The sequence below is a fragment of the Hibiscus syriacus genome, unplaced genomic scaffold (assembly GCF_006381635.1).
Source record: "Hibiscus syriacus cultivar Baekdansim isolate YM2019G1 unplaced genomic scaffold, ASM638163v2 tig00111644_pilon, whole genome shotgun sequence".
Taxonomy (NCBI): domain Eukaryota; kingdom Viridiplantae; phylum Streptophyta; class Magnoliopsida; order Malvales; family Malvaceae; genus Hibiscus; species Hibiscus syriacus.
The window spans coordinates 1,707,217-1,721,144 of record NW_024063144.1 but is presented as its reverse complement, the minus strand read 5'-3'; the positions used below and the strand labels follow the sequence as shown (position 1 = coordinate 1,721,144).

Here is a 13,928-nt window from a genome sequence, read left to right as displayed (position 1 = left end):
ATTATAATTATCTTGGTTATTCTCACTTGTAGTCTTATGCATAAGGTTTTGTCGGCCCTTGGTTTCCCTACCCGAATGTTAGAACAGACTTGTGTTAATTTCCCAACTCATGACGAATGTATCGATATTGTGCCTCGCAGTATTAATACTAACCCTTACCTATCCTAGGTATAGATATAAAAAATAGCTTCAATGTTTTGGGAAAACTATTAGTATCAATACTCTTATTTGGAGTACCAATACATCTATAGGAGAGTATTGATACTACATCGAGTAACGATACCAAAAATGACTTCAATGTTTGAAAATTTAGATGAGTATCAATACTCTTATGTAGGGTTTTGATACTTCTATCCTGATATCGATACTATCTCGAGTACTGGTATCAAAATTGGCTACTGGAATTTGAAATCAACATTTGGTATGGATACTCCCCCTAGAGTATCGATACTCTTATGACAGTATCGATACCCTTTGATAGAGTATCGAAACGCCTTGTTTGGGCATACTCGAAGAATAATATCGATAATGTTCATCTAGTATCGATTCTCGTGCCTAGAAATATCTTGTTTTGAGCACAAAAATATGATATAATTCTACCTATATATTCTACCAAGGCCACTAAATGCTATTTAAGTCTTATTTGAGTTATTAGGGGTTAAAAGAAGTTATCTTTTATGTTGAAAACACCATACATGAAATTTACCATGAAATACTTATACATGCTTCATGAACTCAACTAATCATTCATGCACATTTAATGAACTACATGTGGTATGAACAAGTTGTAAACTTGTCACCTCAGTGCTAGGCTATTGGAAAATGTCCTCAACTCACTCAAGGACTATCTTCTCCTTGCCCATTGCCTTAAAGCTTTCTCCTAACTCTTTCACTAATTATTATAAAAAAAAAGAGTCATTAACCCATTGGGAAACTTGGAATAAGGTTAGGAACGTTTTTATGAACTTAAATATTTCAAAAACGAGATGAAAACCTATGATTTCATAAACCCTCATTTTAGGTCACTAGGCCAAATCTTGATCTTAAAGGGTTGAAAGCAAGTTAGTGAAGAGTAGATTATAACTCTTACTTTGGTGTTTTCAATTTGGGCTTGTAAGATCACAAAGTTTCAATATTTTCTTGCTTCTTGGAGAGAAAGAGGAAGATGAATAAGAAGGAAGAAGAAAAGGGAGAGTGAAGAAAAAGAGGAGTCTCCAGACATGAATCCATGATATCATCCCACATGAGAATTAGCTTTTGTTTTGAAAGATGGGATATTTGCCCAATTTGTCCTTCTTCTTTTGGTATAAGATTAAAAGTTTCATTTTTATTACTTATTGGGTTCATACCAAGACCAAACCAAAACCCACTAAGACAAGCCTCTCATAAGTTAAGGGAATTTTATTCTAAGACCCCTTTGGAAAGCCTAAGACTCCTAACCTGAGATTTAGGGCGTTACAATTCTCTGTTCCTAAGAATAATTTTTTTCCTCAAATTTACATGGATAGAAAGATATGAATACTAAAGTTGCATATCCTCCTTGATATAATAATAAAATTCAGTTAATTAAATTATATAAATACATCTTTTTTTGCTTCAAATGTTTATATTCAATCTAAATTCTTTAATATTATTATATACCAATCCCTTTCTTTTTATTTTATGCTCCATCTATAAATCAATTAAAAAAGTTCGTTATATTTAGAAACCAAACTTTAAAAATTTTCAAATACTAAAATAATAATAAGAAACTATTTTATGGGCTAAAATATCGTTTAACCCTTATTTTAGATACCTTATATGCAATTAAAACTATATCTAAGATTATATAAATATATAACAAATTCTAGATCTAATCCAAATCCAACCTAAGGATGGACATGGGTGGGTGGGGTTGGATTTTCAATCAACTCGACCCGAGCCGAAAATATAAACCCTCCACCTGAAACCCAACTCGACCCGAGTTTAGGAGTGACTTCACCCGACCCGAATCAGACCTATTTTTTATATAAAACTCGAACCGAACCCGACCTAAAATAAATATATTTATAAAAATATTATTTTTATTCAATAAAAATGGTTCTAATTGAAAAAATAATATATTGAGAGTTATCATTGTAATTATCCCTAATATGTAAGGTAAATTTACATTTTTTGGGTCGGGTCGAGTATTTTTAACCCTAAACCCGAACACAATCCAACTCGAACATACTTTCTAAAAATCCGACCTGACCCGATCCAAGTCCAAACTTTTAAAAAAAATCCAACCCAATTGGGTTAAGTCATAACCTGTTAGATTTGCGTCTCATGCCCTCCTAATCCTACCTAAAGGGGAGGTAAATGAGGACTCTAGGAGAAGGAATGAGAGTACTCCCAGTGAATTTAAAACACATGACCTAATAAAATATAAAAAAACAAAAATAAATAACTTAATCAACCTATCAAACGTGATTACTCATATATAAATATATATTTGTATTATATAGTCGTGAGGTTCATAATTTTCTAAGTATTGTAATCTTACTTTTTCTCAAGAAAAAGTGAAAGGCAGAAATGCACACATCACTGCCATCATTACTGTCATCACTCAACCAAAAACTAAATTCCAAAAAAAATCTCTTTTTCATAGAACCATTGATGATTCTCTGAGTTTATTACAGCCCTTGTTCTCTATGTCCCAGCGATAGAGAAATATACATACAATGGAGATTTGCAGTAAGATATTCCTCTTTTACTGCCTCTTGTTCTTTCCAGGTGACTTGCTTTTCATCATTCTTTTCAAATTGTCTCTGTTTTCCCCCAATTCATTTGATTATATGATTAGCTATAGGTCTATAGTTACCAGAAAATAAGAAAGTGATTTAATATTTATAATTTTATGTCTTGATTCAGGTCCAAGTGATACAAGGAAAGTTGGGATTTCCAGTGACCAAAAGGACATTACCACTCCACTAACAACAGTACCTACAACATCCAGTCCAGTGTTGAACCCTCATTCGGACCCGGATCTGATGTCTCCGGTGACCACGTCACCAATGACAGTTCCGGCAACTATAACTAGTCCGGGGGCCAGCTGGTGTGTGGCTAGCCAAAGTGCATCACAAACTGCATTACAAGTTGCTCTGGACTATGCATGTGGGCATGGTGGAGCTGACTGTAGAGCAATTCAGCCTGGTGGAAGCTGCTACAATCCCTCCACCGTTGGTGCTCATGCTTCTTATGCGTTCAACAGCTATTTTCAGAAGAATCCGATTCCGAACAGCTGTAATTTTGGAGGAACGGCGGTTACTACCGGCACTGATCCAAGTAAGACTTCTCAGTTTGCTGGAGTTACAGATAGAATCTGGGGTTTACTCATCTTTGGCCATTGATTTCAGGTAGAGGGACATGTCATTATCAATCCACAAGGAAAAAATTTTCTATCCCATCACTTTTATATTTGGTTTTCTTTTGGCATCCAATTAATTTAAGGGTAAAGTATACAAATGGTCCCTTAAGGTGATGTTTTGTTGACCGGCTATTAAAAGTTATAAAATGGTCATATGATCTATTATATGTTCTAACCTCGTCGTTTTTCGTTAAAAAATTAACATTTGTCTGAGCTGGATGTTAACCTATTGATTGAGCTGGATGTTAACCTATTGACTGAGATGTGATAAAATATGATCTCAGAACCATTTGACCTTTATTTTGTTGATCAACTATTCGTTTACATTATGACATCAAGTAGTGCTTGAAACATTATCGAGTTAGTGCTTGAAAGTAATAGTGATGCCAGTAGTTATCATTAAAATATAATTTTATCATATCTTAATCAAAAAGTTAATATCTACCTCAGACGATCGTCAAACTTCTAATGGAAAATGACGAGTTTGTAACATATGAATAGTCAAATGATTATTTTGTAATTTTTAAGCTTAAGAGCTACTTTTGCCCCTGTAGTAGATCCAATTTATCATTTTCATCCCCATGACATTTTCGCAACAATTTAGCCCTCAAAATTATTTAATTATATCATTCTAAACCCTAAACTCTAATTAAAACTCTAAACAATAGTAAATGTTTTAAACATTTATGCAATTAAACAACTTCCAGAGCTAATTTATACGAAAATATCATAGGGGCGAAAATGATAAATTGGATTTACTACAAGGACAAAAAGTAACTCTTAAGCCTAATTTAACAATTATAAGACTTAATAAAACAACAACCTTATTTTATAATTTTTAATAGAGAAAATAACCTCAGTGACCAAAAATGCCTTATAATATACGATTTTAACCAACTTTTTTTGGATTTGCCAAAATGACCAACTAAATCGCAATGCGATCGATAATTCGCAACGCGATCTCTGGTATCGCAAATCAGTTTCCAGATTCGCAACGTGATTCTGACTATCGCATTGCGATTTCCCAAATTCGCGTTGCGATTTTCCTAAATCGCAATGCGAATACGTAAATCGCAATGCGATTACGTAAATCGCAACGAGATTCTAACTATCGCAATACTGAATTTCAAATTCGCAACTCGATTTCTGAATTCACAACAGGTTTTAATTTCGCAACACAAATGTTTTGGGTATATAACTACGCAGCAGCAACAACTCATAACCTAAATCCCTAAATCGCAACTCATTCCATCTCCATCTATCACTCTCTCTGGCGACATCCGTTCCTATATCCAACGACATCCTTCCCCATCCGGCAACAGGTTTTAGTTTCGCAGCTCGTTTGTTTAGTAAATTAATTTACAATAATGAAATCATCTAATGTTGATCATGTTTTGATAGATTTGTGTTTTGGAGGGTCATGGGAGAATGTTCATGGTGTTTTACAATATATGCCTTTACCCATGAATCTTCAACTAAAACTGTCATTAAAAAAGTTAACTTATGAAACTCTAATGCTACGTGTTACAAATAAATTGAATTTATAGCCCCTAAGTGGATTTAGGCTATCTTATCAGAGAAATGGTAAAGTTTATTTGTTAACCGACAATGAAGATGTTGAACGATTCATTGCTTACATTAGTGTTTCAAGTGATGATGTTACATTGTATGTTGTTGAACCTAGAAGTAGTGAAGTTGGGTCAGTAACGGGTAGTAATCAACTAAGTTTTTCAACCCCAGTTTATGGTGCTCAAAATTTAATGGTTCCACCACAATTTCATCACCAAGTAAATATTGTTTCACCACATTTCCAATACCAAACACAATCTCAAAACCCACAACCTTTCCCTAATCCAAATCCCAATCAACTTTCAGCACCAAATTCCGGTTTTCGTATTGACCAGTTAGACGATGATGAGCCAACAAAAAAAATTGTGAGTACTAGCCAGTATTCGAAATTTGATCTTGGTCAATACCCAGACTTTGATCTTGGTCAATACTCAGATTTTTATGATTTTCAGAAGAAGAAACAGACCCTGCGTGTAATGATTTTGATATTGGTCAATACCCGAATTTTGATGATGAAACAGCCGTTGCCGAGGAAGATGTTGTTGATGATAATGAGGAGGAAGTTACGACTGTAAATGAACATGTTGAACATCCATTCTGTAATTCATATAACACTGAAGAAGAAAAAGAAGAAGAAGAAATCCCCAAAGAAAAGTCCCCGAAGAAAATGCCACGGGAGTATAACTGGAATATGCCAGAATTACTTCAGATACCGGAAGAAGAGTTGGTAAAGATAGCAGTTGATTGTTACACAAAAATTATTCGTATCAAGAAAGATGATTGTTTTGATACAAAGAAAGACTTGAATATAGCTTTGTATACGAAATGTGTGGAAGATGGCTATCAACTAAAAGTTAACAAATCAAGCAAAGATCGTTTCGAAACAAGGTGTATGATTGACAAAAACTGTATGTGGCGTATAATTGCAAAGAGGATAAAAGATTGCGAAATGTTTCAAGTTAGGACTTTTATTGATAAACATACATGTTCAAGAACCCAAGTTTTTCCTCACCATAGACAGGCAAACAAAAAGGTGTTGGGTGGTTTTCTGGCTGAGTTAATGTTTTTGAATGGTAGGGTATATCGGGGACATGAAATTATGACTGACATGAATGCTCGGTTCAAGATTAGTATCTCATATTCTCAAGCTTGGAGAGCCAAATGTTATACCTTGGAATTGTTGAGGGTCGTTTGCCCAACTGCCAGCTTATTGTCACAATTTAAAGCTGAAAAAACCTGGGTCGGTAACTCATATCAAAACAGATAGAGATGGACGCTTTGAGTTGCTGTTTATCGCCATTAGTGCTGCAGTTAGTAAATCAATATAATTTTGTTGACTCATTTTTGTTAGTTACATGCATTTCACATTTAAATGATTATATTTCTTGTGTATATGATTTTGTAGATTCGTTCGTTTATTAATTGCATGCGCCCAGTTATTATAGTTGACGAAGCATATTTAAAAGGTCGGAGTAAACTTATTAGTAGTAGCCATGGATGCTAACAATGGGATACTGCCAATAGCTTACGGGGTTGGCAAATCTTAAACCTCTGATTCATGGACATGGTTTATGGGGCATCTTAGGGATTATATAGGTCCTATTAGCAATCTGACAATCATATCCGATAGGGCAAACTCAATTGACAACGCTGTTAGGTGTTTCCCAGATCTTTTCATGGACTTTGTGGTGTTCATTTGTATAGAAATCTAAAATCAAGGTCTGCTGGTATAAAAAATCACAAATGGACATACTGGAAGGCTGTAAAAGCTTATCGGGAAGTGGATTTTAATAAGCATATAAACTGTTTAAGACGTGTTTTGCCTCAGTGTGCTCAAACACTAGAAGATGTCGGGTTTGAAAGATGGTCAAGAGTACATCAACTTGGAGCAATATATGGTTTCATGACGTCTAATAGTGCATAATCAATCAACGCTCTAAGTCGTCATTCCCGGAAATTACCCATTACTATGTTAATGGATTTTTTTCGAGCCTCTATTCAACAGTGGAACTACAAGAAAAGAAACCATGCAGGTACTATTTATTTAAATTTACAGGAACATTGGAACATCGTGTTACACCATGGACATAAAAAAAAGATAACGAAACGTGTTGTGAAGTCAACGTCATGGAGAGTTGAACCATGTTCAAACACTTTGTTTGAAGTACTGGATAATAACTTAAATGGGCTTGTCGATCTAAATGCAAAGACGTGTAGTTGTATGAAATGGCAAACATCTGGTTATCCGTGTGGCCATGTTATAAAAGTTTCTCTTCATCTAAACCAAGATGATTCAAGCACATACGCTATGGATTGCTACACTACAGAAGTATATCGACAGACTTATGGCGAGATTGTCTACCCTATTCCACATCCTTCTGAGTGGGACATACCAGATGACTTACAAACAGTTTTGCCACCAGCCATGGACAGAAGGCTACCTGGCCGACCAAAAAGTCATGATCGTATATCGTCTAAGGGTGAAGAGAAGAAGAGATCGACATGTAGTCGGTGCAAGGAAAGTGGTCATACAAGGTTGACATGTGGATCACCAGTTCCATCACAATCATCTTTTCCTCTACCAAAATATGGATCCTCATCAAAATCCAAAGCTCATATGGTGTCAAGAAAAAGGCAATCAAAATCGCAATCATCTTTAAAATCCCAATCACAACCGGCTTCACCTTTTGGGACTGTTAACTTAGGTGATTTTTAAATGCAAACGTTGTATTATGTGGATTTTATGTGTGAACATTTAACATTTTCAGTTAGGCATGTATTAGTAACTTGAGTTTGAAAATTGCTATGATCTGTTCAGTTGTTATCACTTATTAGGCATTCATTTGACTATCACAACACGGAAATGACGTTCGCAATCATCTTAATGTCTATCGCAACGCGGAAATGACTATCGCAATGCGAAATGAAAATCGCAACGAGAGAATCGCAATGCGAAATGAAAATCGCAACGAGGGAATCGCAAAGCGAAATGAAAATCGCAACGCGAATTTAGTTTCGCGTTGCGATTTTAGTTTCGCGTTGCGCTTTTGTCGTTGCGATTTTCATTTCGCGTTGCGATTCTCTCGTTGCGATTTTCATTTTGCATTATGATAGTCATTTTTGCCTTCAACATAATGCATATTGAAATCAACAAAATCAACCATTACATTTCAATCAATTAAACAAGCACAAATAAGAATTATGTTCACATCAATTAAACAAATCAACTTTTACAAATCATCTTTTACAAATCAATTAAACAATCAAAAAATAAGCAATAATTCTTATTTCCTCATCTACTATTGAATCAACTTTTGCAGCCATACATCATTTTCACGCAGCTCACTTCTGAGATTAACCTACAGAAACCAAACATTTGCTCAAACAACACTTTCTACACATCTAAAACCTACAAACAACAAATTATTGAATTCTAGATACTTAACCAAACATTTTCAAACCAAAAGCCTATAAACTTACCAATTGTTTATGGACATTTTTATAACGCGGATGCAGGTAGGCAGCGTCTCGTATATATCGATCTAGCCATATAATGTCGAAACCACAAGTCTACTGCATCTCTATCTATATCGGTGGGAGGTAGATACTTTATACTTCCTGTGATCAAACGCTTCAACGCCAAGCATACGAGAGGACCACAATCCCCTCTGGGTCCATTCGTTTGTTGTGGTGCGGTCTCGTCTATGCTAACTGTAATATTGAGCTTCTTTGGCTTCTTGTTTCCAGAACGAGTCCAATAATTTATCGCATCCAAGAATTTAGCCAAATGAGAGCTCCATCCCTTAATAATATCTCTTAAATCAGCCAATGATATGTAATTTATCATGCTGTCATATACTATTGCCTTAAGGGATGGGAACTGAAGCTCGACGAGAAGCCAATGTTTATTCCAAAACAGAGATAACACCTGCAATCATAAGTAATAATTCATTCATTTGCGCACTTATTTATGAATACCTTTAAACTCAATCTAAAATAAATACTAACCTTATCGACCTCCCACCATGCAGGATAAAGTTTAGCTTGTCCATTGCCCAACGCAAATGATTCATCTCGTTGATTCTTCAAGTGAACGGCGTTAAAAGACGTCGGCATAATTGTATATCGTGTATTTCTTTTATTTTCCTTAAGTTTCCTAATTATTAGAAGACGTGACACCCACGCATCGATATGTTGTTTTACAAAAAAAGACATATATTAGTAACTTACATAAATTTAAAAAAAAAAATCAAATTGAAATATAAGAAAAATATAAGACTTACCCCTCCATCGAAATAGCCATTGTCTTCGACCCCTAATAATGTCCCACCAAGACGATCAAGCAACAAATAGATATCATCGTTGAGCTTGCATATGTCAGTGAAACACCCCTGGCTCCGCTCATGTAGATAAAAATCAACTGCGGTCTTAGCCCAAAGGGTGTTATCCAGAATTATGTCCGATAGTTGTCTCCTCTCCACTTCAGATACCGGAATGGTACTAGCCGGTAACTCATACGAGAGCCAACTATCATCCATCATGTCCGGCACGTCAGAGGGTTTCTCAAGAATCTTACATATGACGCCATGTGAATCGGGCTCTTGAATGGTGGGAGGGACCTCTTCAACGATGACAGTGACCTCTTGAACGGTGGGAGGGGACTCTCGAGGAATGATAGGGGCCTCTTCAACGATAGGAGTGGACTCTTGAGGGATGACAGGTGAGTCGGGCTTCTTCTTGCGGTGTCTTCACACTATTGGGGTGTACGGAGACTTAATAGCACGTGCACGCCGTCTGATGCGTGAACTCTGTCGTGCAAGAAAAACCCGACGTAAAGCATCCACCTTATCGGGCCGCTAAATAATTAAATACAAAAATCAGTAAATAAACAGACATGATATTTAAACAGTGAAAACAAAGACAAATATATTTCAAACTTGCATTGAATTCACCCAAGTCATTATTCTATCATTGTTCACAAAATGCATCAGATAACAAAGACAAATATGTTTCAAACTTGCAACACTGTCAACTTAGTATTTGTCTTTGTCTATTGGTTGAAGTAATGCAATTCATTCAAGTTTCAATTTGCAGAAGAAGAATAGTTTCTGTAACTTAAAATCGCAACGTTAAAAATGACTATCGCAACGCAAAATGAAAATCGCAACGAGAGAATCGTAATGCGAAATGAAAATCGCAACGCGATTATAGTTTCGCGTTGCGATTTTCATTTCGCGTTGCGATTCTCTCGTTGCGATTTTCGTTTCGCGTTGCGATTTTCATTTCAACCAAAAGACAAAACAGTGTTGCTAAAATATAGTTTCAAGAATAAACTATTTCTTCTTCTTCTGCAAATTGAAACTTGAATGGATTGCATTACTTCAACCAAAAGACAAATACTAACTTCAGAGTATTAAAGAATATACAGTTTAGCAGAATTGGCAGCAAACGAACAAATTTACTTTCAACCAAAAGACAAAACAAAGACAAATACTAACTTCACAGTGTTAAAGAATACACAGTTTAGCAGAATTGGCAGCAACCGAACAAATTTACTTTCAACCAAAAGACAAAACAAAGACAAATACTAACTTCACAGTGTTAAAGAATACACAGTTTAGCAGAATTGGCAGCAACCGAATAAATTTACTTCAACCAAAAGACAACAAAAGACAAATACTAACTTCACAGTGTTAATAAACAGTTTATCAGTATTGGCAGCAACCGAATAAATTTACTAAGCAATCTAAGTGAAATGGTTAATCTAAGTGAAATTATGAGTAAATTTATCATCAAGTTAAATATGGAAAATCTTAAACTTACCTCGTTGCGTAGAGTATGAACCTCATTCTGCAATGATACTACCATCTCACGTAGAGCGGCAACCTCACCACGTAAAGTAGACACCTCCACACGCCATGCACCATCGTTATCGCGTAGAGTACCGATCTCCTCACGCAAGGCATTGACCTCATCACGTAACTCCCTTGACTCATCCCGTGGAGGTGGAGAATAGAGAGATAGAAGTCGTGGCATCTTTGCCGGTCGCCTATCATGAGGTGATGGTGGAGAAGAGGCTCGATGATGTGACGGGATAGGTGATGGCTCTTGTTGTAGAGGTGTATAGTCGGGTCGATCAGGTGATGGCTCTGGGTGAGGTGATGGCTCTCGAAGTGGAGGAAGTGGAGGCTGCTTATAATTCGTGCCATCAAGAAAACGCTGACTAGCTTGCCACCAATCAGTGGCAAGCTCAGCCTCCGTGGGTGTCAGTCTCATTAATGGAGTGTTGGCCTCCTAAAAATATAAAAACTCAAACAAAGTTAAACGTCTACTATTAATAACTTGTTTATATATGATAGTATTTGTGTTAACTTACATTATTTATTGTCGCATATGGTATTAAGTCTTCCCAATCCAACAGACGTTTCCTCTTCCAGGAAATAGCCCTAGGAATATCATTTGAAGTTTTTAATGCATATGTCTGCATGCTGGGGAAAACCTCGAATATCTAAATCTACAAACAATATAATAATAAACATTATATAGAAATTCTTACCTTAAAGGCCCAAACAAAGCCTGACAAAGTGTATTTTGACCCATCGCCACGTAAACTTTTGCGGTCATCAAAGGCATACGACAACTTAGTCCAGGTAGCTTTCCATATATACGAACCCCACGGAAACAGATTCCATGCATTTAGGTCCTCTACCAATAATATTAGCTCCTGAGGAATAGGTTGTCTGGCCTCTCTGCCTAAAAAGCTGGCATACAAAAGTACTAGAAGGCATACTTGGACAACATCGACGTCATTCATCCGAGTAAAACCATCTTTCTTATTAAACAATTTCTTCAGGTCGTCGACGTGTAAGTTTGGCTTCTTTATTGACTCATCAGGAAAACCCTAGATAACCATGATGGGCGGGTGATATGACGAGTGTACCGGCCTACATCATCGTGTCCGAATCATAGACCAGTGATTAAGCAGAACTCCTTCCGCCCAAAACAAGTATATGCCGATGGAAAATGAAACCATATCTCTTCCTCACCACGTTGTATACTGTCGGGTAGATCGCTAGTCATGGTCTGAAGCCACAAATGGGTCAAATTAGCATCTCCACCCGGATGTTGTACTCTCAGCCATGGCCCGAAGCAGGTTTCCTCAAACAATTTTCTTTGTGTAGGTGAAAGCTTCGAAGCAATTGTAGTGGCTAGGCTAACTTTATTCCTTAATGTCAATGAAGCCGAAAAAAATTTCTACAAAAACAATAAACATACCAAGTTAGATATACCAAAAACTACACTGTGAAGATATACCAAAAATAATAAACATAAATAGTAGTTTATTCTTGAAACTAAAATTTGCAACACTGTTTTGTCTTTTGGTTGAAATGAAAATCGCAACGAGAGAATGAAAATCGCAACGCGGAAATGACTATCGCAACGAGAGAATCACAACGCGAAATGAAAATCGCAACGAGAGAATCACAACGCGAAATTAATCGCAACGAGAGAATCGCAACGCGAAATGAAAATCGCAATGCGATTTTGGTTTCGCGTTGCAATTTTCATTTCGCGTTGCGATTCTCTCATTGCGATTTTCATTTCTCTCGTTGCGATAGTCATTTTCGTGTTGCGATTTTCATTTTCATGTTGCGATTTTAAGTTTAGAAACTATTCTTCTTCTGCATTACTTCAACCAAAAGACAAAACAAAGACAAATACTAACTTCACAGGGTTAAAGACTAAACAGTTTAGCAGTATTGGCAGCAATCGAATGAATTTAATAAGAAATCTAAGTGAAATGGTTAATCTATTATTGAAATTACCAGTAAACTTATCATCAATTTCAATATGAAAAACCTAAAATAATGCAAAAATTTCAAAATAAAAATAATTAAAAAAACTAACCCTCGGAGGTTGATTTTCCATTTCTGAATGATTGTGAGGGATTTTTGATCGTGAATGGTTGTGAGGGATTTCGCCGGAGATGGGGACGGAAATCTTCGGAGATGGGGACGGATTTTGCCATAGAGAGTGAGAGATGGAGATGGGACTGAGTTGTGATCTTAGGTTTTAGGTTATGAGTTGTGATTACGGGATATACTGTGGACGGTTCAGTTTCTGATATATTAATATATTCGTGTTTGGAATTTGAAAAAAAAATACGCATTAATACGAATGGCGCTATGTAAATCGCATTGCGATAGTCAGATTCGCATTGCGATAGTCAGATTCGCATTGCGATTTACGTATTCGTATTGCGATTTTCCTAATTTGCATTGCGATTTACGTAATCGCATTGCGATTTACGTATTCGCATTGCGATTTTCCTAATTCGCATTGCGATTTACGTAATCGCGTTGCGATTTACGTATTCGCATTGCGAATTAGGAAAATCGCAACGCGAATTTGGGAAATCGCAATGCGATAGTCAGAATCGCGTTGCGAATCTGGAAACTGATTTGCGATACCAGAGATCGCGTTGCGAATTATTGATCGCATTGCGATTTAGTTGGTCATTTTGGCAAATCCAAAAAAAGTTGGTTAAAATCGTATATTATAAGGCATTTTTGGTCACTGATGTTATTTTCTCTTTTTAATAATATGTGAACTCAACAAAGTAACACCCTATAGTCAGAGACCATTTGTACTCTTAATTTAAACTATACCACTTTCAATGGTGAAAATTGCAGCACAACTTCTACCATCTTAGAGACTACAACTGCAAATGGTTCAAATGTTTTTGGTGCTGTGCCTTCACACCCATACCCATCAACTGCCTCCGCCACCAAATTGAATCCCATGGAATCTATTTTCATCACCATGGCATGCCTCATTTTGCTGCTGCCTAGATATTACCAATAGAATCGATCAAGTCCATGTGATTCGGGTTTTTCTTTGGATTTTTTTAACGCATATTATGTTTGAGCATGAGTATAATAATTTAGTCTTATAGAGAGTATAGTTGCTG

At 36.3% G+C, this 13,928-nt stretch overlaps 1 protein-coding gene across 1 annotated transcript; it reads left to right on the top strand.

Annotated features, from left to right (window-relative positions):
* The first annotated feature begins 2,702 nt into the window (after window positions 1-2,702).
* LOC120166719 (PLASMODESMATA CALLOSE-BINDING PROTEIN 2-like) lies at window positions 2,703-13,822 on the top strand. Its single transcript, XM_039175941.1, has 4 exons — window positions 2,703-2,754; window positions 2,854-3,306; window positions 3,378-3,405; window positions 13,648-13,822. Exons 1-4 carry the CDS (start codon window positions 2,703-2,705, stop codon window positions 13,820-13,822), a joined length of 708 nt encoding a protein of 235 aa, XP_039031872.1.
* The last annotated feature ends 106 nt before the right edge of the window (window positions 13,823-13,928 follow it).